The 27,698-nt window shown below is 37.5% G+C and overlaps 1 protein-coding gene across 4 annotated transcripts in view; it reads left to right on the forward strand.

The window, feature by feature from the left end:
* The window catches only part of SMAP1 (small ArfGAP 1), a 96,611-nt gene that overhangs the window by 30,070 nt on the left and 38,843 nt on the right, over positions 1 to 27,698 (forward strand). For 2 of the 4 annotated variants that reach the window (XR_007375533.1, XM_048938252.1), the window contains exons 5-6: positions 15,279 to 15,356; positions 18,797 to 18,877. Coding sequence is in view for 3 of the 4 variants with exons in the window: in XM_048938252.1 (XP_048794209.1) it covers positions 15,279 to 15,356; positions 18,797 to 18,877 (159 nt within the window). In the remaining variant the exon portion in view is untranslated. The remainder of the gene's footprint in view (positions 1 to 15,278; positions 15,357 to 18,796; positions 18,878 to 27,698) is intronic. The other 2 variants (XM_048938254.1, XM_048938253.1) reach the window with 2 other exon arrangements.

Here is a 27,698-nt window from a genome sequence, read left to right on the forward strand (position 1 = left end):
TGCTCTGCTAAATGCTAAAACCTTGCTTCCAGTGAAGTGCACTGTGACAGCAAACATGGGCAATAAGACATACTGGCTGTTTAATCCAATGGCTTTTGTGCATTTGCCGCAGTAAGCTGATAAGTGACTTTCTTACAAAGCAATTTTAAAATGTAAGCTAGAATCACAAAGGTGTAAAGAGGCCTCCAAAATCACCTACTTCAGCTGTCCATTTACCTCCAACATTTCCCTGCTAAACTGTGTCCCTTAGTACAACATCTAAATATTTATTTAATGCTTCCGACTCAACTGCCTCCCTGGGCAGCCCATTCCAGCTGCCAGCTTCCCCAGGAGAATGCACTGTGGGAGACAGTGCCAAAGGCTTTGCTGATGTTTAGGTAGACTATGTCAACAGCCCTTCCTTCACCCACCAGGCAGGTCACTCAATCATAAAGGGAAATCAGGTAGATCACGCAGGACCTGCCTTTCATGAACCTGTGTTGCCTGGGTCTGATCCCCTGGTTCTCCCACACGTGCTGTGTGATCTCGCTCAAGATGATTTTAATGAAGTACAGAGTCTTACTATTTTTCTTGATACAGCTGTTTATGGAGCATACAATCTGGTTCATGCTTCTTAATTTTTATACGCATATATGTGTGCTTAAACTCTTATATGTCTGCATTATTTAAGTATGGCCTAACCCAAAACTTATTAGTCAACCTGACTATTGAGTGAACTTTGTTAGAGAATGAGTATCAGGATGGGAGTAGAGACTGGGTATTTATCCTACCTTTGCCATCTGAGAAAGTGGATCTTTGAATGATATTTTTATTTTAGAAGGTTTGAACAGCTGCAAACTAGAGAAGTCAAGAGAAGCTCTACCGAAGTAGAGGGAAGGTTACTTCATGTAAGCTACAGTTTACTGCTGTTTACTTTGATCCCAAAGTAGAAGATGATTTTAAACAATTTGTTGCCATGCTTCTTTAAAAGACTTCCAAGGTCATCTTAAACAGTGAGCCTAGCTGTTTAGTGTGACACTCTACTTCTGCTTTAGTATATTTGAATGAGTAATCAGATTTTGCTTATAGTACTGCAGACTAATATAAATTGTTTATTTGTCCTAGCATTAAGAATAGAATCCAGAAAAGCTGGAGAGATGAATGTTACTGCTGACTAGGAAACAGCATTTTATTTCATTTTGCCTGGGCTTTTCTTTCATTGACTTTCATAAATTGCATAATTTGTCTAATATAGGAACACAATCTGATTATGAAATACTTAAACAATAGATGAGCCCTGCAAATTCACACAAGTGTGGTGCCTGCCTCCCACCCTGCTACTTGTTTTCATCGGTTCTCCTTGGCTCCCAGCCCAGCTCTTATGCACTTGTATCTCTATGTTGTTCTGTGATTATCTTTTAAGCGAGCCTTGAACTGACAGGAAAGAGGAAGAAAAGGTGGAGGTGGGTGTTCTTTTGGCATGTCCAGTATGCTTCTTTCCTTCTCCTGGATGTGTTAGTCAGTGAGGAAGCAAAGTGACAGAACAGGCATCTGTGGGCGCAAACCAGAACATAGGAAGTTCCATCTGAACATGAGGAAAAACCCCTTTGCTGCAGGGGTGATGAGGCATTGGAACAGCCTGCCTAGAAAGGTTGTGGAGTCTTCTTCTCTGGAGATGTTCAAGACTTGCCTGGACACACCTTCCTCTGCAACGTATTGTAGGGAGACTGTTTAAGCAGGGGATTGGACTTGATGATCTCTAGAGGTCCCTTACAACCCCTGTGGTTCTGTGGTGTGTGTGTACTATCATTTCTATGAACAAGTCAAACAGGTGCAAGAGCAGGCTCACCAGGCTTTGGGGTTGCTTTCCTTAATCATAGAATGACAGAATAGCCTGAGTTGAAAAGGACCACAATGATCATCTAGTTTCAATCCCCCTGCTATGTGCAGGGTCGCCAACCACCAGACCAGGCTGCCCAGAGCCACATCCAGCCTGGCCTTGAATGCCTCCAGGGATGGGGCATCCACAGCCTCCTTGGGTAACCTGTTCTAGTGTGTCACCACCCTCTGAGTGAAAAACTTTCTCCTAACATCTAACCTAAGTCCAGTAATTTTGCTGAAGTGGTACCAAAAACCTCAAGGGTGGTGTTCCCAGATCTGGTCTTACTATTCATGGTGCTTGTGATAAAAGCTAAAAGTTGCATAAAAATTGTACACTTTGAGAAAAAATGTTCAAAACCATATGCTGTTTTTCTTAGATTAATTTCGTCGTAAGATTTTCAGGTTTGTCTCACAGTGCAATGTCTGTGTTAATGTATTCTGCCTGTTGAAATCAGGAGCATATATGTCAAGTTCAGTTCCTGATTCCACGATGCTCAGGCTTCTTGTATCAAAGCGCAATTAGTTGAGACAAAACTGCTGTAATGATGAATTTGGTTTTGAGAGGCCCTTACTGTGAAAACAAAGTTACCCACTGGCCAGTAGGGCTTTCAAATATGTAGGCTCAAAATAAGCATGTATGAAAAGTAAATTATGGGGTTTTTTTTCAGTCAAGAAACTGAAAAGCAGTGCAGAATAACGCTACAGCACTACATTTTATTGGCTAGTTACATTTTAAACAGAATAATGCATTTCAGCAGAAATCAAATAGACTCAGTATTGTAAGTTTTTCTAATTTCTGACTTTAAAATATTTCAATTTTCTGTACAGGGAATATGTGAAATGCTGATTTTTGTATCCATGCTCAGAACTAAATAAGTGGAATAATTTACTCAGCTCTTTGAAGTTGGATTACCGGTACACAGTTGCTTGTTTTTGTGCTTAGACACAGTATAGGCTTGAGAATTCAGAGCCTGACATCCTTTTAAACAGCATGATGTGTGGTTTTGGGGGTGGTAGTACTGATTTTGTTTTGTTCAGCGGTGGGATGCAGCCCAATATCCACTAGGGCTAATCCTAAACTAAGGTCTTAAGCTTTTTTCCTCGAGAAAAATCTCTGAATGCTGCATGAATGGTAGACCCTAATTGTCAAAGTGAGGCATTATATCAGGTTAGGGAAGTAAAGAGCTTATGAAGGCAATCATGCTAAGCTTGTTCCTTTTCTTAAGTTTACTTTCATGTGTACTTTAGGTGAAACCAAAAAGCAGTAACTCTAGTTCAGAGTAAGCAATGCGATTTGAATAAATCAAGGCGGGGGGGAAGAAAAGCCATGAGAAAAATTTTGAGGAAAAATACAGTTAAAATCAATCTGACAATTTAAGGAGTAAGGTAATGTGGATGAGTTCTGAGTGCCTTTCATTTTATTGTTTTAATATTTAAACTTGAAACATTCTAATAATTCAAAAGTTTGAATGTGTTTGCTGCTTCATTATACTGTAATACAAGGAGAAAAGGATTTAGAAAAAACATCTAACAGTGCATTTGTAGAAATGATTTATTTCCAGATTAATGATTACTTGACTTTTTCATGGATTATTTTTCTAATTTAACTGCTGCCACTAATTTAAAGGTGCACTATTTGACTTGTTAAAGTTCTGTTCTGATGTACGCAGAGAAAAAGAACGGTAAATAAATTAGATCACCAAATGAAGCAAATATTTTACTTTTTGTACCTAGTGGGAGTATCTTCAGACAAATGTACTGAGTATGAGTATTGTAATATGCTGCTGACTTTGCACAGCTGTGAGCTGTATCTTTTCTGTGTATCAGTTTTTTTAAATCTGGCCCGATGCAGGGGATGAGCAACAAGCGTGGAATGAGGCAATAACTTCTGTAAGTGCCAGACAGACAGCCCAATTTATATCAAGCTTAATAAGCAGGAGTATCCTTTTTTTTTTTTTTTTAAGTTAAGGGTAGTTTAGGGAAATGTAATCCTCAAGAAAGCCCTTAAGGCAGACGTGCTGTTTTACTCACAGAAGCAATTACCTTTTAGCCAGCCCAAAGAATGGAAGGTTGTAACTTCTGAAAGTATCATACAGTTGTAATAATCTGTAACTGCTTACATACAAGGTTTCTGGTATTATGGCTATGACTTTGCAGGCAGCTATCTGGTATTTATTATGTTTAGGAAAATGTATACTTATTATCAAAGTACATTCTACTTAAACAGTATAGCCTGTGACGGTTAGAAGTAGTATTTGTCAGGCCAGTGCCTATCATAATTCGCTTACAACATCTGTCATGGTTTTATGATTTTTGGTCATCAGTATTCCTCACCATAACATCATGTAATGCACTGGGGGGGTATGACTTCTGCCGAATGTTCGTCCGATGGAGAAGAACTACATTTCCCCAGGAGGCTTTGTGGTCAGTGAGGAGATATAACTCTGTGCAAGGTCACCTGATTCCTTCTTTGCCTGCGCTTCGCCGCCTGCTTTTCTTCAGTCACTCAACTGGACTGCACTTCTCACCTCAGCATTGTGGTGAGGTCTATCTACCATCCAGACAGACTCACTCTCTCTCTCTCTCTCGTTGTATTTTTTGCTAATACTATATTAAGTAAATCATTTGTTCCACCTCAGATTATTGCTGTTGTTTTCAAGTATTTTTGGGGTCCCCTGTTTCCCCTTTCCTGGAGGCGTGGATCCGCAGATCCCTCCGCCCTGCTGGTCACGGAACCGGGCCGAACCAGCCCATAAACTGTTGACAAACATCAGTAAGAGTCACATTGGTACAAAAGAATGTAGTTTGCAGTCATACTGTGGTGAGACTGCGACTTGTCAAAACTTCTACCAAGTCTCTCAGTCTCTCTCAGTCCAGCTACCTTCCTGTTTTGCTTTGATATGATGTAATTTTGAAACATGCGGGACGTAGTGTTCAATAGGCTTTTTATGGATGCTTGAATTCAAAAGAATTGAGGAATGCTACAAGTAAAAATGTGAAGCTGTCTGTGTTACTTGGGGGTATATGTCATCTCTGTGCTGTGAAAACCACATCTGATTTATTATTGCTCATAGGGAGCATTTTTTCTTACTGAATAATCACCTTGAGAGCAGCAAGTCAACTGATCTGAAATACTCCCAGAATACTACTGTCCTCCTAAAATTTATTTTCTGCCAAGCCCTCTTATTTATTTTTAGCAATATGTAAGCTCTGAAAAAATGTAACATACAGCATAGAATCTGTTAAAACAAAATTCACAAAATGAAAGAATTAAGGATCTTTGTGATCTAAGGTACAGTGGCATTACTGTGCAATATGCTGTGGTGGTTGACTTGCAGCTTAGTGCTTCTATCATTTCTGTAATCAACTACAGATGCCACATATCAGAGATATCAGGTAATTCTGTATGTTAACACTTTACGTGGGTGCTATTATGAAGCTGTTCAATAATATCATTCCACTTCAGGCTTACTCCTGAGTTTCACTTTTAAGCATAGGCAGATCTTGTATTTATGTGCTGCTTTTGTACGCAACATGCAAGAACTGAGTGCTAAAGCATGCAGAGCAGTTTTTCCTCTTACAATCTGTGTTGTAAAAACTCTTGCTTAGTAAATCTGTTGTTCACTTTGGGTTCCATTAAGCTTCTTGTTCCTTGTTTTCTCCCGGAGGGCTTTTCAAGCAGCACAGCCTGCAGCTTCCCAGATGTCTTTCCCCAAGAATCTGAACCTAGATGCTTAAATAAATAACCTGAAGGACTTAACAGAAGTGTTGTAGTAAATATAAGCAGAGCAAATGAAAGTTTAATCAGAAACACAAGGCGTATTCTGAGATAACAAGATATAAAATTACCATTATTTTTAGGAGAGTGAGAAGGCTTGCATAGTTCTAAAGCTGGGTATACAGAGGGGACTCCCAAGTGGAAAAATACTGTATGGGTGAGGCAGGCAGCTGCTTTAACACCCTCAGACTTCAGGGTTTTTCTACTCGGGCTCTTCCTCCTCTATTCCTCTCACCAGACCTTAGCACAATTGCAACAATTCTTTTGTTTTTTCACTTCTTTTTGCTGTTTTTGTCTGGGATATATTGGTATGTTTCTGGATAACTTACTCTCTTACTTTGCCATACTGCTTTCAAGAAAGCCATAGATATGTGCAGTGATGCAGAGCCAGAAGCAAGTTGAGAATTCCAGCTGAAGACTGCAGCTATCACAGCCTGCATGCATGTTGTGCAAAGGGATTTTTTTTTTAATTATTTTTTAACTTTATTTCTTCTAATGATATTTTCATTGTTGAAGCTATGGCACATCAAGCTATTCTTGACTTTTAGATCAGGTTCTCTTTCCCTTTTTTGTTACCTGTATTGCGGAAGCCATATTTACCATATTTACCATAGACTTTCTACCACTAGCAGCTGATGCAAGAGATTTTAATGACTTGAAAATGGAATGTATGCAGTTCATTAATAGAACTAGTGTTGAAAAATATCTGAATTTATTTAAAGCTAGTGGTCTTTTTAGTTGAACTGTCACCACTTTTGATTCTTTCAAAACATTTGTATGATACCGAAAAGAGGTGATGTACAACTTAGTTTGAAAACAGGAGGAGCATGTTTTCCTATAATCTATTTAGAATATTACAAATGCTGGAGGGCTGACTTTTTTACCCAGAGAAAGAGAGCACACTTAAAGCGTTAACTTACTTTTGTGACTATTGAGACAAAGCATTTATTTGGCAAGTGCACATTTTTGCCTTATTTCTTTCCTTTGATTTTCTTACCAATCTGAAGACTAAGTACTTGAATCCAGAACTGAAAATTAGGAAATTGCTTTCGGAGATCACTTTCTATTTGAAAGAAGTTTGAAAATTAGTATTAATAACTGTAATTGTTAAACTTGAAAAGTTAGATTGCATTGCTTCTTCTCAGTATTTGTATCCTAAGAAACAAATGAGCACAATCTGCTTAACTAATGTGAAGGCAGTGTCTGGTTGTGTAGGGATATGAATATCATCTTTCTCGAGAGAACAATTTTGCTGATACTAAAGCTGCTTCTCTTCTTAACATTTCTGTCTAATTTCTGTCTAGCCTTTAATGTGTTTGTCACCAGTATCTGCAAAGACGTCTGAGGTAGCAACAGCAGGTGGAATTTGCTTCTTGTTGAGGGTAGGCATTATGGAAGGTCAAAGCTCTTGGCTTAGTAAATGTCTGAACACAGCTGATTTTCGGACAAGGGTAGCTGGAACAAGGGTAGCTTGCCTGATTTTTTTTTTTCTCCAAAAATAAAACAATTCAATGCTGTGACTATACATAGAAAGTTGAAGTGCTCAAGGGGTGACTTGGTTCAACTCTTTGTTTGCTCAGGAAAGGTGGCAAACGGTGTATGCATCTGTATCTGTACCTGCATCTGTAAAATGTTGTTTAAAGCTTTTTCTGAAGGAAGTATTCATTTTGACTGATTATCTCTGTATTGAGTTCCAAATACCTGTAATCGAACGTATATAACTGATAAGGTAGAGAGCAAGTTGTTAGTAAGGCCGTGTCTTTAGACATGCAATGGCCGAGAGAAATTGCTTAAGTTTTGCAGGGTTTTAGGAAGTCAAGTTTGAAGCCACCATGTTATCTAACAAAAAATACAATAAAGTAGTGCCCTCACTTTGATATTAAAAAAAAAAAAAAGCAACAATGACTGTTATGTCATACATGTAGTACGGAAAAGAAGCAGTGAAGTAGCTGTTGGTTGTATTGATGTAAGTATTCTCACAAGCAATCTCTGCAGTTTTTAATTTAAAATAAGTATAAAAGAAGAAAACACAGCTTCTCAGAATGCATATAGAAACTGCAGTGGATAGTGAATCATCTCAAGCTCGTTCTAGGTACTTTCAGCCTCAGAAATAATGATATGGCACCAACTATTCCACTACATGTAGAGTGAATATATTATCATGTACTGATGGTATTCAGAGAATAATAAACAAAATTTCTATATTTAAGAAAAAGTGTGAATTATGTATGCAGGAGAAGCTCTGTGAAACTCTTAAGTTCATGGAAAGAAAAGAATAATGGATCTACATTTTCCATGCTTTAAAACACTATGTATAATTTAAGAGGGTTGAAATTAGACAGGCAACTGGATAAAATGTGATGTGAATTTAAAGATTGTGATGACACATTTTCCAGAAAGTTGTCGTAAAGGAGATTAGTGCAGCAAATGCGTTGTGTAAAATGTGCCATGTGGGCAATTAAAATGTAAAAATTTGGGTACGATAGGATTGGTGAAAAGTAGCTGTACAGTAGCTAGCATTGAGAAACATTCAGTCATTGGTGTGGGGAGATGTTACTGGTGGCTTAAAAAACAAAGCAAACCCCTCTCTTAATATTACAAGAACAGTAGTATTTTTTCTAAGTGGTCTATGGAAAAATTTTTGAATCAAGTAATAAGTATATTTGAAATACACTGATAAAGATAGGTATTAAAAGGAAGTGTGATAATACCATACAAGAACTATGATTTCAGGGCAAGGATAGTGAAAGTGGAATAAAATTGTTTGTATGCTGGTGGAATGAGTTAAATTAAGAATCACACAATAGCTTGGAGGAGCCCCTAGAGATATCCAACCTGCTCAAGGCAGGTCAGCTAGAACAGTCTACTTAGAGCTGTGTTCATTTGGGTTATGAGAATCTCCAGGGATGAAGACTCCACAGCCTCTCATGGCAACTTGTTCCAATATTCAACAACCCTTACATTTAAAAAGTTTGTTTCAGTGGAATTTCCTCTGATTCAATTTGATCAGTGTCTCTTGGTCCTTTTACTAAATATCTGAATACCATAGGCAGCATTTTGCTTCAGTCTCCCTAGTTCCCTGCTACCAGGTATTTATACACATTGAGATTTTTTTTCACCCTATTTCTTTCCTTCTCCTGCATTAGCTTTCTCTCCTCTGCACTAAACAGTTCTCAACTCACTAAGCCTCTCCATGTCTGAAAGATGCTTCAATCCGTTAATCATTTTAGAATTTTGTTGGACTTGCTCCTGCTGGCCTATGTCTGTCTCGTGCTGGGGAGCCCAGAACTGGACATGTTGCTGACACACATCCAGCTTGTCTTCCAGGACCTCTGGGTTCTCTACTGCAGAGCTTCTTTCCAGTCAGTTGACCCCCCTGGACTGATGGATGAAGTTTTTCTTCCCCAGATGCAGGACTTGGTGCTCCCCTTTGAATTCCGTGTGGTTCCTGTTGGGCTCTCCTGCAATGTTGCTTTGAATGGCAACATGCCTACATACTACATCTACTCCTCCTCCTGATTTTTGTATCATCTTCAGACTTGACGTGATGAACTGTCCCGCTGTGTCATCAGTGAAGCAATTAAGCAGGCTTGGCCCCCGAATCAACACCTGAGTATACCACTACTGACTTGCCTTGAACTTAGACTTTGCCCAGTAGTGGTTAAGTGAGTTATTTGATGTAAGAAGCAGGGTCTTATTTTCCCCACTTCCACGAGGAATCAATTACTTTCCATGAGGAGTAAACATGGGTGGACTGACCTAACTACAAGTTACTATACAATAGTGCAGACAAAAATTCTGCTAAAGCTGGAATCCATAGTGATGATTGCCAGTTCAGTGTCAATCATGAAAATGTAAGTTATCTTGGTATGCAGTGGAGCAGGTGTTGCCACTTTAGAGAAGAAAGGTGTTCTGAGATGTTGAGAAGCTCTATTAAAGACAGTTTTCCCTGGAAGAAATGCAGATTGAAAACAACTCTTAGGTTGGACAGGGGAAGTGGAGAGCACTTGAGTAAGAGATTAAAAGCATCTGTTTATCCAGTGTCAGTTTTTAAGCTAATGTGCTTCTTTCTAGCATCCCAAGACGTGGGCGTCTAGAGGAGAAGCTAAGTAACACCCCAAAGAGTAAGCAACAGTATATATGGATACTCTTAGAGTTGGAAAATAAATATAGCATCAAAATCAAATGCTGTTGAAAAAAATCTCCCAGAATATTCATTGCATGTCTACTCAATGAAAATTTTATGAATGTCTATACTTCTGCACGTATACAGAACTATAGCTAGGTTTTGCACAAACTTCATTGTAGTCCTGAAATGAGATATGAACACTCGAAAAAGAATGGAGGAGGGGTGAGCACATTCAAATGTGGGTCCCTGCATCTTTTTTCTGTATTGTTTGCCCAGCAATCTGAGCACTGAATATCAGTGTTTTAATAACTAAAAAGCCTAACCAGTTAGGCTAATGAACTTCTGGAGATATTCAGACATAAGTACTGGTAATAGTGCATCAGCATTCGTATGCTGCTTTCAGTATTTCAAGAGTAGACCTTTAAAAGTGGTAATCTATTGGTTGTGTGTATGTGCATTTGTTACAAGTCTGCAATTGATACTGCTTTAAAATAAAATACTAATTTAATTTTGTTGGCATGCATTGGAAATGTGCTGTAATAAAGACTATGAAAAGCATATCTAGTAGCTGAACTTAAAACCTGTCAAATGAGTATGGAGTAGACCTCTTGATTTAGATTATTTCCCTGTATATTGTGTGCATTTAAATTGGCCACTCGAGGGCACCTTTGTATTTGGTTCTGCTTTTCCTGAGTATATTGACCTGGTTTCATAATGCACTCATTTTTAATCTCTCAAATCTTGTGAATGATAGCACTGTAAATTTCATGTTTAATGGAAGCTTTATGTAGGTTTCTAAAGCTTCAGCTTGATCTCTTTAATAAAAGGCTAGGTAGCAAATTGCATTATACCAAGAGCGAGGTTTTAGAAATGCTAAAAATAACAATTCATGAAAATTTCTAATATATTGACCTTAACACTCATTTGTGTTTGCATGATCGACCTGAAAGGATGTTGTGGTGAGGTGGGAGTCTGCTTCTTCTTCTAGGTAACTAACAGTGGGACAAGAGGGAATGGCTTCAAGTTGTGTCAGGGAGGTTCAGGTTGGATATTAGGAAAATCTTGTTTTCCAAGAGTGTTTGGGCAGTGTAACAGTCTGCCTAGAGAAGTGGTGAAATATTCTTTCATGGAGGTGTTCAGGAAGTGTGTGGTCTTGCTATTTAGGGAAATGATTTAGTGTGCACTGTTAGTGATAGGTAGGAGGTTGAACTAGATGATCTTACAAGTCTTTTCCAACCTTGGTGATTCTATGATTGTTGTCTACTATCAAATATGTTATTAAAAAGTTCACTACAGTGAAATCATTTATTGGTTTTTTGTGTATGTTCTCTGATAGCTTCATTTGGTGGTAATTTTAACCTTACTTTTCACAGAAATAGTGTCTGGTGAATAGACTGCATCAAAGCCATTGGGCCAAAGAACGTTTGTATTGGTGCTTCTACATTAATAAGTAAAATAGTGTGTATCTGGATGGCATCCTTGCAAAGAACTAACATGGTTTAGTGGGGAAATATTGGTGGTGGATGGATGGTTGGATTAGATGATCTTGGAGATCTTTTCCAACCTTGGTCATTCTGTGATTCTATGATCTCCCAGTACGGAGGCCAGAGAATTGGAAAAATGTTACAAGCTTGCAGATCCATTCTTTTTTACTTTCAGAACCAGAGTCTCTTACAGATCATATGTGAAAATGAAGTCTTACATAACATGTATACGTATATGTATAACATGTACTCTCTTGTTCTGCACTGAATATCAATGCTTTTAAAGCCTGCATTGAGTTTCATTGTACGAAATAGTCATTTTTTGATGTATCAGCTTTCCTAAAACAAATAATGCAAAGAGATTTAAAAATTGCTAAAATTAGATGACTACAAGTTTTTTGGTCTCAAACTTGATTGAAAATTTATGATCTTATGAGTATAAATACAGAGATGTCAAGAGCTCTGCACTTCATTTCCTCTCAGCCAACTCTGAATTCACTTCTTAATTAAAAGTCCCAACTGTTCTTCGATTAAAAACTAAATGAAATATTCAGATGATACTTGTCTGTTCACAATACATTTTTAATGCACGCAAACACATCAGCTTTATTCCTAGCAGCATGTATGGATGGTTGTAGGGATTGCCATTGGTTTTGTCGTTTGCTTTGAAGTGCCAGTAATCAGCTTTTGTTCATAGCATCCCAGAGCACTGTTGGAGTGTATTATTTTGTGCTTCTTGATTTGAATTCTGGAAAATGGCTAGAAACCACTTCTTGCTTTTTTTGGTATAGAAATCTAACTTGATTTGTTGTTTTGTACATGTGGTCACAAGGGGGAGAGTTTTGGGTTCTTTGTCTTTAATAGCCTTGGTGACAGATCTCACCCCTGTCATCTACTTGTCCAAATGTCTTTTTCTATTAGATCTAAATTAAATGAATACAAAGATATTTTCTACCTCTCCTGCTGTCTGCTCTTCAGACTTCATTGCTGATGTCAGTATTAGCCTGTATTTTTGGAGTTTAAGAACTGGAATATCAGAAAAGTAGTAACAGAAGTATTGCTTATGGAATAACAGTTGTGCAAAGCAGGTTGTTTTTGCTGCTCAAAAGAGAGGATGTCTGCTTGCGGTCAACAGCATTTTCAGGTCCTTAAACTCGCTCTCAGGACTGGAGTTGATTTTCCTTTCTGATGCTTCTGATCAGTCTTACAGGAGGAAATCAGTGTCAAGAAAGGCTGATAAATACTGAATGGAAAACACATGTATTACTTTGAGAGGGGATTACGTAGTGTTCTTTTTCAATGACCTCAGTCTACTAAAAAGGTTTTCAATTTATTATTAAAAACCTTGGTTGGCAATCCTGAGTGGTGATCAGCTATAAACACTTAGGGTGCATTTGTGGCTTTCAATTCATGAAAGGCAGGCTCACCAGCGTGGAATGCAGCATGTTTTGGTACTGGGTGTGTGTACCTGTCCCAAGTGGCTGGGTCTGGGAGTTAGCTTCAACCTTGGTGCTCCCACTGCTGACTGCCCAACAGTATTGTTACAGGCATAGAAGTAGGTCACTGAGCATATGCTTTCTCAGTTGCCATTTGTTAGTCAAATGAGATTCATTAGCTTGCCAGCAAACTGGGACATTTTATGAGCTACCTTATCATGGTAATAATTTTAAAAACGAAGATTAAGCAAAACTATAAGAGCAACGCACAGCTTGTCAGCAATTGCTCCTTATCAGTATTTTATTTCTTCTGTCTGGTGTGACCTATAGTGGCGCAGGCTGTTTCAACAGTGGAGATGGCATGGAGAAGCTATTAATGCTAAGTTTGAATGATCAGTCTGTCTTTTTGCAGCTAAGTCATCAGGATAGTGTCGGTGCTGCTTAAGGATGATTTATGCTATTAAAGATTATTAGTGTGGTTTTTGCTATACATCGTATCTGCAAAGTGTGCTCCACTTTGGAAAGAAAAAGACTTGCCACAACCTTTCAAAGTAATAGTTGGGGGACAGCTGGATGGAAAATAAAAGCTGTGATGTTTATTAAATTCTGGCATGTAGACCTGACACAATGAAACATCTGAGTATGGACAAGGACCATAAGAGCTGGAACTACTGGGACTTAATGCTAGCTGGTTTGCTCTATGTAAGGTGTCTCTGCATCCATGGCTGATTGGACAGCTTTGAGTTCAGGAGCTAGCTTGCTCAGTGCCAGCTGGGAGCAGGATACTGGGCAGCTGTCCCTGATACACATTCCCAGTGGCAAGTAATTCTCCAGGCTTCTCTGGTAGCCTGATCAACTCCACAATGGACTGTATCAGTCTGTCTTTTAATCCTGTTTTATGCTTAACTTTATCCAGCCACTCAATTTAACTTGATTGGATTTTTTTTTCATTCAGATGTCCTTATCTGGTGCAGCAAAGAAGATAACAAATTTAACATGATGCAGTGAATGATAAAACTGTTCAGCAGCCCAAACTCCTGTCATTACTTTCATTATATAAATGTAATCAGTTCTTTATACATTGTAATGTGTCTTCTCTTAGAAATTATATTCAGTCATACACCTTTTGTACTCCTGCTTAGGTGAATACTTGCATATGTCACGTGTGCATTAAAGCATAAAGCTGGAGTTTAGCCTGAAGTGAATGCATTTCTGCTTTGTGTCTTCAAACCATTTGTATTTTTTCTCACCTTGTACATCCTGTTCCATAGCACAAGCAGACTTGCAACTGCTTTTCCCTGCCTGTTTGCTTACAGCTTGCATACTTCTTCTCTTTGATTTGCAAAGCTATGGTGATTTCAGGCCTTCATAAGGTTGCCTTATCCTGGATTAGATACTCCCTTAATTTATGAAGATGATATGCAGATTGAGAAGGACTATTATAGAGTATAACATATATATATATATATATATATATATATGAGTAATTACTGAGTTTATGGGGAAAAAAACTCATCGTATGCACTTTATGAATATCCACTTGCAGGATTGGAAATATGGGGCATGAGATGGGGTTTTTTTCTCCAGCTATTTTTCCTTTAACTTCAGCAAAAACATGTCATCTGAATTGGCTATTTTGATCCAATGTAATGACCTGCTTTGCAGTAGCTTCCCTTACTTATAAGTTTTGATCATAGATAGTAGAGGTGATACAAGGCAGTATAGAAGTGTCAACTTTATAGCTCTGAGGATCTACTTCGTGTTTGATGAAAGTAATTCAGTTGTATTTTTGTAGTAAGGATAACAAAAAGATAATGCTTCCATCAAAGTGATCAACTATGCATAAAGAAACAGGATAGACAGATGTATGGAAATAAATTCAGCAAAATCCCATTTTTTTTGAGCAAACTGGATCAGTTATGCATTTTAGATAATTCTGGAAGTGATAACAGCAATCTTATGTACTGGTTTGTAGAAGAGAAGCTTCACCTGACTAGAGAAGATCTGGAGCTCTACTTCTAGAATGCTGCTTTATGTACATGCTTCATAAACCCTAAGCTCCTCGTTCCTTTGGAATGATCTTAGAGGAACAGTTAATTAGAACTTCAATTAATGTATAACTTGGAGTTATTTTGCATTGTTTTTACTAAAAATACTGTTGCGGTGAACAAGAGCAAAGGCACTCTTCTCTCAACCTCCTATGGGGACTTTGTGCTTTGGGACATTAATATTTCAGTGGTCACATTGGAAAAAATGAAAAACAAATGAAACAGATCTGTCTTTCTTAGGCCTGTGATATGATTTTATGCAGGTTCATTTGCTTGTATGCTGTTCCAGAGAATTCTGTTGTAGGTCTCTCATTCTTGCTTGACAGATTTCCGTTAGAATTCATGCAGATAAAACTTAAGAAGTTAAATGCAAGTACTTTGTCTACTCCTTTTGCTTTTTCTGTGTTGTGTGTTTTATTTCCACACTTTAACAATTACTGAAAAAGAATAAAAATCACATCTTGGCTATCTCTGCCTCTCTCCACCCCTTTTCCAATTTTTTCTTGCTTATTTTCCTTCTCATTTCTTTCCTGTTTTGCACAGATATCCTCTTCTGATACTGCTCAACCTTTGGCATCCTCTCCTTCTCTCCAGGCTGCTGCTGAGAAGAGCAAAGCAGAGGTATACCTTTCTGGTCTAACTTTTTTCAAATTATCTGATCTGCTGCTTTGCACGGGTGTTTGCATTGCTGTAGGGTAATTTCACCAAGTTAACTGGAGAATTTGAACTGTTAATAGTCATTCAGGTGTTCTCCTCCTTGCTTCCCTGTCTGGGTGCAAAGGAACTGATACAGTTGGTGTCTCAGAGCTGTGTGAAAACAATTCATTCCAAATTAATGGGCATGAGTGACTTTGGCCTTTCTCTTCAGGAATAATTTTTGACATCTTTTCCATATTACTTGCTTCAGAATCATCAGTATTATTCCAGTCACTTACTTCAGTCTCCTTGGAGATAAGTGTCGCTAAATTAATTCTGTTTTTCTTTTAACTCATACTGTTACAATATCCCTTCTAGCTGAGGCATGTGTACATGTACTGAATTTACATTTAATGTTTAGAAAGGCCTTCAAAAATTTTCACAAATAAGAAGAAGAGGATGAGGCATCATTTATATGAACTTTCAGTAAATGTTACAATGTGTAATAAAAATGGAACGCTTTAAAATGCAAATGTTCAATATTAGGTTCTTCTGTATGAACACTTCACTTTGAGACTGCATACAGCCTATGAAAAGTTTATTATCTAAACATAAATAATATTTTTTTCTTCTAGATATAGAGAATATGTCCAGACAGTATAAATTATTTTAGTTTAGCTATATTTAGCATAAATTAAAATCTGAGTTAGTGTCATAGACTAGACCACAAGCCTTTGTGAATTTGATGTGCCTTTGAAGATGTAGCAGGAATCTCAACAGCTGCTCTATAATTAAATTCACCATTTATTTCTCAACCTTCTCATTTTGCATTCAAATTTTTCAATTCTGCTATATAACTAGTATGCCATACTGTTGGAAACAATTTTGGGGAAAAATGAAAGATTGTTGTTAGCAGTATAATTTCATTTAATGGTCTTGATAGTGGTTTTTGACTGATTTTGCAAGAAATGAAACACTTGAGTTGAAGTTCTGGCATGAATACACCTTCTGAGAAGTGCTTTTATTTAGTCTGTATTCATTTTTATCTAAGGGAGCTGAAGCAGCAAGCTTGTATATTGAACCTGTGAAGTGTGAAGATGAAGGAGTTACAGGTTTTTAAGTCTGCATCAGAAAAGGAGTGAGTGAAAATAAATCTCTGGGAATTGGAAAAGATCCTTTTTCAAAAGATCCTTAGGATTTGTCTTTGCATCTCCACTCCAGTGTGGGGTTTGTTGAGAGGTGTTTCTTGTTTGTATTTTGTCACTTCTGTGGTGCTTTTGCTGTATGAAACTTACTGTATGCCCTCTTGAAGCCCAAAGAATTTAAATTTCCTGATTTTTTTTCCTCTAGAAGTGAGGTTTCTCCAGTAAAATATATTTTTTAATAACAATTATGTATGTCAAAGTCAAACTGGAGATCGAGAAATCTTGAAGATAATATGCAAAAACCTCTAATTCTGTGTTCATTTGAACGTAGTGACCTATCATTGTATCTGAGAAGCAAGTGTACTGTTTTAACACTTGGAACAACCTTTCCCAGTGGGAGAGAAGACAAATAATTGTGTAAGTCCTAGAAGAGAATCTACAGGAGAAGAGATCAAGTGTACTTAAATTATTCAACTTGAGAAAAGGAGGGAGGGAGGAAAGGGATAAACAACTTCTGGAAAAAGTATTCTCCAGCAGTGTATGTGTGCACAGTACATGATTACAGTCACAACGTTTGGGGAGCGTTTAGAATTCAAATCGATACTAGAATTGGCCATACGATAATGAAAGAAGGGCTAAGCTTCATTTGAAAAGCATGGCTGTGTGTTTGCAATCTTAGTTCAGTAAGCCTGCAAGGCTTCCTTCCATGCAGGGGAGTATCATCAACGGCTGCAATTCGGTGCTGTTTGTCTTGGTGCTGCAGTTGCTGTGAGGCCTCAGTTGATTTCACCTTGTGGGAGAGCTTGCACAGATTCACTTCTTCCCTCTTTTCACATCCCTCACCTGTGTTGTAACTGTTCACTAGAGGAAGCTGAGTGGCACAGTGGCTCCTGATGCCTCAAGAGACCCCATCTTCTGTATGTTATGAGCAGGAGCTTGGAGGAGTGTTCTTTGGTCTTGTTAGACCTGTGCACTTTTGAATTAATAAATGGGACACAACTTCCATAGCACTGCTATGATTCTTTCAGAGGAAACGGCTCTCTTGTTTCCTTTCTGGGTCAACCTCTTGTCGTATGACTCACTAAGTCTTTCATATGACCAAAGTCAACATTCTACATGCAGGAGTATCATGTTAATACTACTCAATCGGCCTTTAAAAACTGGTAACTCTGCAGAAGGTTAAGGTTACATGCATGTTGTCTTACAATTCTTTGGTCAGGCTGGAAGCTGTATTAGTGAGAGAGGTTATCAGTCAGTTGATTACTCTCCACTCCTTCCATGGCAGATGCCACAAATCCCCTTTCCTTTTACCCCTCACCACTTGATCTGTTGTTTACTCTCTGTCACCTTACTTAAAAGACAGAATAAAAGAACTGCAAAGGTGAAACTGAAAGTTTCAGAGCTTCCCTCTATAACTCAGGTCTTATGATGTCAAGTGTTGCTGAATCCAGCAAAACCTAAACTATGGTAGTTTTTGGAAATTTTCTGATTTCCCCTCAAACCATGTTAGCTCCTAGCAACTGAATGACCTGTGGCAAGGAATTCCACAGCTTAGTTACAGCATGTGTAGAAAATAGTCTCCTTTTATTTTGAACCTTGTTCTATGCTGTCTTTGATAGCCACTTATTATTGTACTGGAAGACAAGAAGTGATCCCTGACGCAGAAATTCAAGACGGTTTCTGTTTTGACTTAGAAAGCAATGGATGCTACAAGGAAAACAGTCCTTTTGTGGTAATCTTTGATACTAGTCAAAGATGACACACTTGTTTCTTTCTGTTCTTTGTGGGATTTCAGTGTTGTTAGAGAGATGCTAGTGAATATTAAGAGCAAGTGTCAAAACCAGAGTTCTCATGGATCGTGAGAAGACTTCAGAAGGTGGGGTAGAGCAGTTAGATCATATGATACGAACAAAATAAACTTCAGTTTTTGTGTGTGTCCTCACCTCAGCTGTATTCTGTGTCCAGTTGTAGATACTTTTTCTCTTCAGGTCTTTTCTTAGGAAAAAAACAACAATGGTATGTTTTTCTTTCTGCTTGTAAGTGGAAATGCAGGTGAGAAGCAAAATAATATTTTCTTAAACTTGTAAAATGAAAATTAATATTTTTAGTAGCACTATTTGAGCAAAACAGATCACTTCTGGAAGCAGTGTGGGTAGGAGCATAAGCTCTGAATTCAAAGGGACTAACTGAAGATCTTTCTTCTATATGACTGGACATTCAGTATGTTTGCAAATGCATTGTTATTGAGTATTAGCTAATGCTTTTATTTCTTTTCCTCAGAAGGAAAAAGAAAAAAAGAAAGAAGAGAAAAAGAGAGAGAGAGAAACAGAAAAAGCATCAAAACAAGTAGCAGTTGAAAAGGTAAGAATATCTTCTTTTTCTCAGTTATTTAAAACTGTAGTGTTGGTCATAGTGTAGTTTTCATTAAAAAAATGAAATTTGTAGCTGCGGGGAAAATAAAACACACATACACAATCCAGACAATCCATACAAATGGCTTATTTATTATGTGTGTTGTTATTTCTGTATGAGGTTGCAGGAAGATGAGTTTGGATTTGTTAAAATACAATCTTAAATGATTAAGGTTTTTAAGAGGTACCATTACCATTCTTACATGGAAAATTTTCAGCTTTATTGAGCGCCATATGATTATTTAGTGATATCTTTCTTAAATGAGTCCATTTTAAAAATAAATGTTTAATCTATAGAGTTGAATTAATATCTCCTATCTGGATAACCTGAAAATATTCAACTGGAATGTGTCATGAAATGTGACAGGCAAACCAGCTTAAGCTGCTTCTTTAAGCAGTTATATTACAGTACAACAAGCAGCTTTAGCAACGTAAGAACATTTAAAATTTCGTGTATACTGATCTACACTGCTTGTAAAGTTAATATTAAAGAGAAATGGAATGGATAATTTAAGTTTTAAATGCAGTAGTTTGTTCTGAGACAGGTGTCTTCTTGCCAACATGACTCCAATTATGTTCTTATATCAAGTATGTTCTTATCTGCATCGTAGTCCACAAAACACATTGGTGTCCCCATCTGTCGTTTAATTCCTCAATAATGTTCTGTTACAATTATGAAAAATATTGAATATTCATGCCCTATGATTGCAGATGTATTTCTAGTTCAGTTTTCAAATTTCAGTTTTCTTTATTTTGCATAATAAAGAGATACAAAAATATATGCATATGTGAATGGGGAACAATAACCCTCCCCAGTACAAGTTTTTTCTGTGTGTGTGGAATTGGAAAGCAGTTTTAGAATTACAGAGGCAACACACTGTGATGACAATTTGGACTGCTTCAATAACCTAGTGGAAAAAAGATATCCTTATACGTATGGTAGGATGTCAAAGGACGTTTGTTAGTGGTAAGATAAATATTAATATTCTTGATTATTGGAGCTCTGCAAGGGCACAGTTCTTTTACATCCAGCCAAATTAAGTGTTGTGATCAAAACAATATAATATAGTCATACAGGCTAAAAATGTTGCTGTAGTTTGTAAAGCTCAGAAGTCTAGCGTTGGCTGGGAGGAGAAAGGAGTTTTTATTGCAGGGGTGACTTGGCCTTGTCATGTGGCTAGGAGAACTTCACTGAGTGAGGAGAAGGGACTGCATTGTGCCATTACAGCTGAGGATCTACCCTAATGCTTGATATAAAGCCCACACCAAATGCCTCTGATTAGACTTACATTTGAAATGTAATGCCAGTTAAATGATTGAGCAAGAAAGCGTTTTCAATTTAAGTGCTTGTAGTACAAAATGCATAATTCCATAAACACATCTGCACTAGATCACAGTGTTGTAACAGCTGGAGCATGTTTGAACATGCAGCATATTTTATTTCATTATTAATACATCAGCACTGATTGCTCAAATGAGACTCGTCTGTGTGTCATCTTTTTTATTTAATATATTATTTAAGCTGGGGCTTTTCAAGGTTTTCAAGGATTGTTGAAAGTACACTACTTTTAGACACTACCTATAAACTTTAAAATCAGTCACTTTCTAGAATCCAAGTGAGACCTGTATTGAATTCTTGTGTTTCCACTGGAGAAGTTCTGGTGGGATAGAGAATGAAAAGGTTTTAGTTATGCATATGGATTTTTATGCTGCAATTCTGCTTGAAAATATTACATACAGTGATGTTCTTCTTAGTTTAACTAATAATGATGGATTTAACATCCTGGTAAAGACTGTCTGTAGGGTGTTTTAAATATTGCATGTTGAATCGGTAGGGGAATGCTGGACTCTTGACCACAATACCATATTTCCAACACCACAACAAGAAGCAGATTATTTATCCCAGTATTGACCATCCTGAAGAAGGAAACAGACTTTAAGGTTTCTTCATACCTGAAATCACTGCACCTTCTTGCAAACATAATATATCACCAGTGCAGACATTCCAGACTTGAAAATTTATTGAAAATATGTAACCACGCGATTGTCAGTTTTAAAGGAATTTTTTTATTAAGGTAATTCAGTCAATGTTTTGTCCATCCTACAGAAGAATCAATGAAGATGAAAAAGAAAAGCAGGCATTAAACTAGCAAAAGGTTTAAAGTGAAGCTATATAAAACTACAGAGAGCTTTAGCAAAGTCACGTATGAGTCTTACGTTCCCAGTGCCTTGTATTTTATATCTTATTCTGAGCTTGTTAGCTTTTGAAACAAAAGAAAGAACAGTATCTTAGAAAACCCAACAGCAAAATGTTCACATTCAATACTTATATTCTAGTCTCTACTTCAAAGAATGAAATCTGTGCCTACGTTTGGCTAAGAGCCCTTTACTGGTGGCTGGCCGATCTTCAACCTTTAGCAAACTGACTGTTCTGCCCTGTTTATTTTGCATTTTCAAAGCTTATAACGTGTGTTTAGTAAAGTGCATTATTCCAACATTATGTTGGTGTGTCAGGTGGCTATCATGTAAGTCTTTGTTGGCTAGCATGCTTTTGTAAGTAAAAATGACAGAAATGTACATTTTAATGGATTAAATGCCGGTGGGCTTTTTAGTAAGAATCACCATGTCCTTGAGGCGGTTCCCATGGGAATCAGTTTTCAGGAAAGTTCTCATTGGAGACAGCAATAGATGCAGAATAGAGTTTCCACAAGGTCCAGGCGAAATCTACAGAACAGTGAGAAGTAAGGATACTTACTTGGTGTCAGGTTTTCAGGGTTGTTCTGCTTTCTGTGATTACAATTACGAATTACTGGGCGATTTGTATTATAACAAGATCTGCTACGGATTGACGGTCAGCTACAGTGATTAATATTTTATTGGGAGTAGCCAACAGTGTGGTGTTCAACATCAGATCCTGCGGTACTCAGTAAAAATAAAATAGTGATATTGCTAAGCCACTGGCAGTTGTAATGCTTGCTTTTTTTTCTTCTGTTTAAGAGCTCATGGAATCTTATGGAATAGCACTGAAACTTCACTGTTATTAATTATAGCTTCTGGTGCTTTGTAAAGCATGTTCCAGTGGTCTGTTTTGTTTTTCATGTTGGTAATGGGCTAAAAGTGGTCAGATAAGACAGGGAGTTAGCTTTCTAGCCATGTAAGCGCTAATTTGATCCTGAAATACTGTACAGTAGTTGATATGGATCTCAGCTGATAAAACTGTTGCTACATATATACAGCAAATTTCTTGTAACCTTTAGATAAGAAAATATGTATTGAAGATTTCATTGATTCACTAGTAGTTTGTGCAATTACAAGATGACATGTAAGAGTTGCCATAATATAACCAACTACCAGTTCAGACTGTGGAGCATTCAGTGTGCTTCAGTTTTTCCAGAAAAACAGTATAATAATTGGAATACTAAATGCTCAGTGAGCACATAATTATATATTAACATATCATGTCAGAAAAACAGAATTTTGTATTTCGTTTTAGACTTTCTACTGTGGGCAGAATATTTATAACAGGGCTGGTATGGTAATCTGTTAGGATTCAGAGTTGTACTTTAAGTTATAGCAAATTAACCAGCCAAATAATTCCTTGGATATCAGAACTACAGATTGTGGGGATTTGTTGCCTCTTTTAGGTCATCTGCATAAAGGTTTGAAAAACTGCATTTAATGAGAAACTCTTATGTGAACAGTTAAAATAGAATTCTTAGTGCCCTTTGGGAAAATGAAAGATGAAATGTGGGTGAACGTGAATCTGTTTACACTTCCAGCATTTTTTTACTTGAAGATGACAACTTCCAATGATAAATTATCTTAATTTTCAATTAAATATTTTCATATTTTAAGCTAGTAATTGAGAGCTAGAGCCTCTTAAGCACAGAAGACTCTTACATAAGTTAAAATAGGAGATTACAAGTGACTTGAAGTTCTTGTAACCTTATAACTATTGATAGATCATATTATTAGTCTGAGATGGGTGCAGCTTTACCAGCACCCTCATTTCGTAAATTCAGATCCCAGTTTTAGGTAAATGTTAAAGGAAAGTAATTGTTCTGTATCAGAATGGACAAAGAACTGGAGCATGAGGAATAAAGCTCTTGAACTAACATTTGTAAGGAATGGGTAAGTAGAATCTCTCATTTTGTGTGGAAAAAGCAAATTCTCTTGAAGAATGCAATAATTAACTGCCTAGTAAGCATACAGGGACTTAAGCTACCAAAGGAATTCTCTTCAGGAATCTGCCAGCTTATCCTAGGAGCAACTGACCTAGTGACATCTGGATTCTGCACATATTCTTGCATTCTCTTTTTCCTTCCTTCACTGTCTCCTTGATCCTGCTCAGAATAAGTAAAACAATACCATAAGGATAAAAGCTTGCTTGTGGTAGTAATGGTAGTGGGAGGATGGTTGGACTAGATGATCTTGTAGGTCCTTTCCAAACTTGTGATTCTGTGATTCTAAAGTAGAATTACATGCCACGTTACTCTCAGTATTCAGTAACTCATATTTTCAAGGTCTTCCTTGGAAGGTCTTCAGACACTCATCAGTTTTCAGTTTGAAGTCTCTTATTAACATTTTCTGGAGTTGGCAGTGACCAAACTATAGCATCTCCAGTGCACCAACAGCACTCATTAAGAGAAAGCCCTTGTCTCTGAGAAACCCAGGGTACTTCCTTGTGCCATTTCCGCAATTATAGATCTTCTTGGTTGTTTTTTTTCAAGCTTAATATAACCTTAAGATAACCTGCCTGGATGCCTACCTGTGTGACCTGGTGTAGGGAACTTGCTTTGGCAGGGGGGTTGTACTCAATGATCTCTGGAGGTCCCTTCCAACCCCTACAGTTGTGTGATTCTGTGATTCTGTGAACCTTATCTTTAGAGTTACTTTGAGAAAAGATTGCATGAAAACTGCTGCAACAATTATTAGATAGGTTTTTTACAACATGAGAACTGGCTCCAGAAAATTGGAGCCAAAGCCCAGGTAGTTTGCAACTAACTGAAATACAATTCCAGGAATACAAAATGTGTTAAATTGCAAAAATAAACAAGTGGGGCCACTCACATGCTTCATAATGCTTCTTAAGGGCCAACAGCAGGAGTAATAATGCAAGAGAGGCTGTCATCCAATGTAGGCAATTTTCAGATGTTTTGTACACGCAATTACAACTAAGATTTTAAATTTGCTAAAAAACAACCCTAAAATCAGATGCTTCTAACCAGTTTGGGAGTGAGGGGAGAGGAAGTCTATAGTCTGCTGCCTCCTGTCTATTTCATTGATGATTACATGTGAAAATTATTAAATACTTGGCAAGAAAAAATGGATAAAATTTCAACAACCATATTAAAAGATTCATCACCCTGCCCACCCTTTCATCAGCTGCTGAGTAGTTTTTCTTTCTTATTAGTCCTTTGCATAGTTGAGGTTGGTGAACTTTCCCAAATCAGACATGATTTTCTGTGTTTCCCTTTTCTGCTAAGGCTGATTGAACTGGTTCTTCATTCAAGGGCAAAGTGAAACACTGAACTCCTATTTATTTCTAGTATTTCTACTGAGAAAGACCTCTTACTCCTCAGGAAATTGAATGTGCTCAATTTACAGTCATTTGGCAACTTTCAAAAGAACACGTAGCCTACATATTCTACTAGTGCGTAAGGGAGCTAGCAAAGCCTTACAGTAGTTTCTGGAATTCAAACTTAAGCTGTTCATTCCTTTTGTGTAGTGTCTGCTCCTTGCACAAAGGAGCACTCAGGTAAGTTGCTCCATGCAGTGTGCACCCTGTCAGTCTTATACCAGTTTTCCACCAAAGGAAAGGATGGGATGCAGTCTGATCATTAAACTGTATGTCTTAGTTTCTGCTGGGATGGAATTGTTTTCTTCTGAGTGTCTTGTATGATGCTGTGGTTTGGTTCTAGGAGAAAAACAATGTTGATAGCACACCAGTGTTTATAGTTGCCTGCTAAGCAGTATTGTATAGAGCTAAGACCATTCTCAGTGAGGGCCCCAAGGAGCTGGGAGGGAACAGAATGAGGGTGGCTGACTTAGAGTGCCCAAAGGAGTATTCCATGCTATCCAATGTTATATGAAGGGAGTTTTGAACAGGCTGGGAGTGAATCTTGCTGCCCTCTACTGCTCAGGGGACTTGGTAGACATTAGTCGAGAGGTGGTGAGCAATTGCTTCTGCATCACTTGCAGAAGTAGGGGGAAGAAAATTCATGTGCCTAAAATGTTCAGGTGAGGCAGGATTCAATTTTATATATTGCTTTAGTTGTTAAATACAGGAAATCTGATATGCTAGCAATCCAGAATTAAGCCAGAAGTGATTTAGAAAACCATCCTCAGTAAACTTAACACGTATTTCTTATTGTAAAATTAGAAAGTTCAGATAAATTCTAGGCACTTAATGCTTTGGAATTGTTTTCATTCAGCACTGTATAGCTTTTTATGGTGTTTACTTTAGGGACTTTGCATCAGTTGAAGACTTTCATGGTTCATTCTGATAGTTCCACCGTAAAATATTGCATACTGAGCGTTGTAATTACCATGAAACTATATCTCCTTTTCTTTTTCAAAATGGGCCCTGCCAAGACAGATTTTGTTGTATTTGGACAGTAAAGTTAAATGGTCGGGATGTAAAGAGCAGGCTGTTTTTTGTCTTCACAAACTATCTGTGCTTTTGCAAACTAATTTTGACATTCAAAGTTAAGATTTTTCTCCTGAACATATCAGGATGATGAATGTTTTTAAAGGAGTGCAGCAGTTAACTTGATTAACTGAAGTACTCTTTGACACTGTAAGTTGAATTTGTTTTATTATATTGCATCTTGAATTTGAAACTGGCTCTTGTTTATGTATAAAGTTGATTTAGGTGACAGGAGTGGGTCAGTTAGAGGTTATCTTCCAGTGGCAGTATATCAAAGGCTGTTTTTCTTCCTCAAACTGTGGACTAAATTGCCTGCTTAAACTCAGTGATAACAGTGATGTGCTGACTGTCCAGTTGTTAGCAACCTGCACCAGATGGCCAGTGTTATGGAGGTACTGACATAAGTTTATTTGCCCTTTCAGAAAGTACGAGCAAACCCCTCAAGTAGAAGTGGGGACTTTATATTAGCAGCTTTTCCCTTTCCTGTAGACAAAACAGTGTCTAACATTCATTTACCAAAGATGAAGAAATTGCTGTGGTTTCTTTGTGTTGTCCCCTCTGCCCCTAAAGAGAATCGCAGAATGGCCAGGGATGGAAGGGACCTCAAGGATGATGAATCTCCAACCCCCCTGCCACATGCAGGGCCACCAACCTCCCCATTTAATACTAAACCAGGCTGCTCAGGGCCCCATCCAACCTGGCCTTGAACACCTCCAGGGACAGGGCATCCACAACCTCTCTGGGCAGCCTGTTCCAGCACCTCACCACTCTCTGTAAAGAACTTAAGAGCTGCCACAAAAGATCAACCTGTTTGGGCAAGTGAGGCAAAAGGAGCATTAGTTTCTATTGGCTGGAAGAAAGAAAAGTAGCTAAAATTTTGGTGTACGCTTAAGCACCAGTTTGGAAGTGGTTTACTTAAGTGTTTTACTTTTAAACTGTAAGAATAAGTCGACTCGGCAAATACAGACCTGAGTTATAATTTCAACGTTTAGAATATCTGTAATGTAATTCTAAATTTAATTGTCTTATGATTGATGAGGCCTGCTAAATCGCATGAGTTCATGAGCATGTTCTTTTAAAACTGTAAGCATAATTTTGCTTTCCTGAATGATTTCATTTTTAATGTTTTTTCTTATAATCTTACATAAAATGTTATAAAAATTTGATGTTAATATATAATTGAGTATTTACCAGAGGAACTGAAAAATAACTTTTTCACTGTGATTGCGTACATAGTCTTCTTTATATACTTAGTCCTTGTTTGCATAAATTAATGGGAAGTAGATCTGAGTTAAAGTTCAGCATTCAGGACTATGTGATTAAAATATAGGACAGCCTGTTTCCCTGCCTCCTACCTCCACCAAGGGTGTATTTCAGTCTTGTTCTTTTAATTTGCTTTTTACGGACCTGTGCAGCCTGGTTTTCTGTTTCTAATACTATCTTTTCCATGTTTTGGAAGAGACCAGATTATTTTTGAGGTTTTGTCCTATGCCCTTCTACAGATTAGCATAAGAAGTGAGATTTTCCTTCCCAAAGCTGTGTAATTCATTCTTTGTGTGGGTAACAAAGGATTCCTTGTGTTTAGGGCTTGCTTTGAAACTTCTAATCTCATGAAAGTAATCTGCCATGGGTCTTATTACCTATTAGAGCTGTAGACAAAGATATTAGGAAATAAATATTGCAGGTAGAAGTAATAGAAAACCTTATTTGTCAGATGGGAGGAAAAAGGATATTTGCCTTTTAAGTTTCAGAAAAAGAGTGAGACTGTAAGAACGGTATCACATGTTTTTCCCCAGTCCAGTCTGCATTCTCTGTATCTGCTTGATTCTATCAACTCTGCTCTATGGCAGAATATTATATTCAAGTTTGTTTTTTATTAATTCTAAATAAATGGAATCTTAAACCTATGAAAACAAGCTTAGGTTTGGGTTTCTTTGGTTAAATTTGTCTTTGTTTTACTTGCTAAACTGTCTTTAACAACCAGGTGTCTTTTGGTGTGCTTAGATTTACATGAACCTCAGTTATCTTTTTCCTCTGTACAGAGTCAAATACTAAATCAGACCTGGGTTTTGTGTTGGTAATACCTACTAACGAATGGTATTTTCAGATTTCTCCTGCTTAC

Source organism: Lagopus muta, chromosome 2, assembly GCF_023343835.1.
Source record: "Lagopus muta isolate bLagMut1 chromosome 2, bLagMut1 primary, whole genome shotgun sequence".
In the NCBI taxonomy this organism is placed as follows: domain Eukaryota; kingdom Metazoa; phylum Chordata; class Aves; order Galliformes; family Phasianidae; genus Lagopus; species Lagopus muta.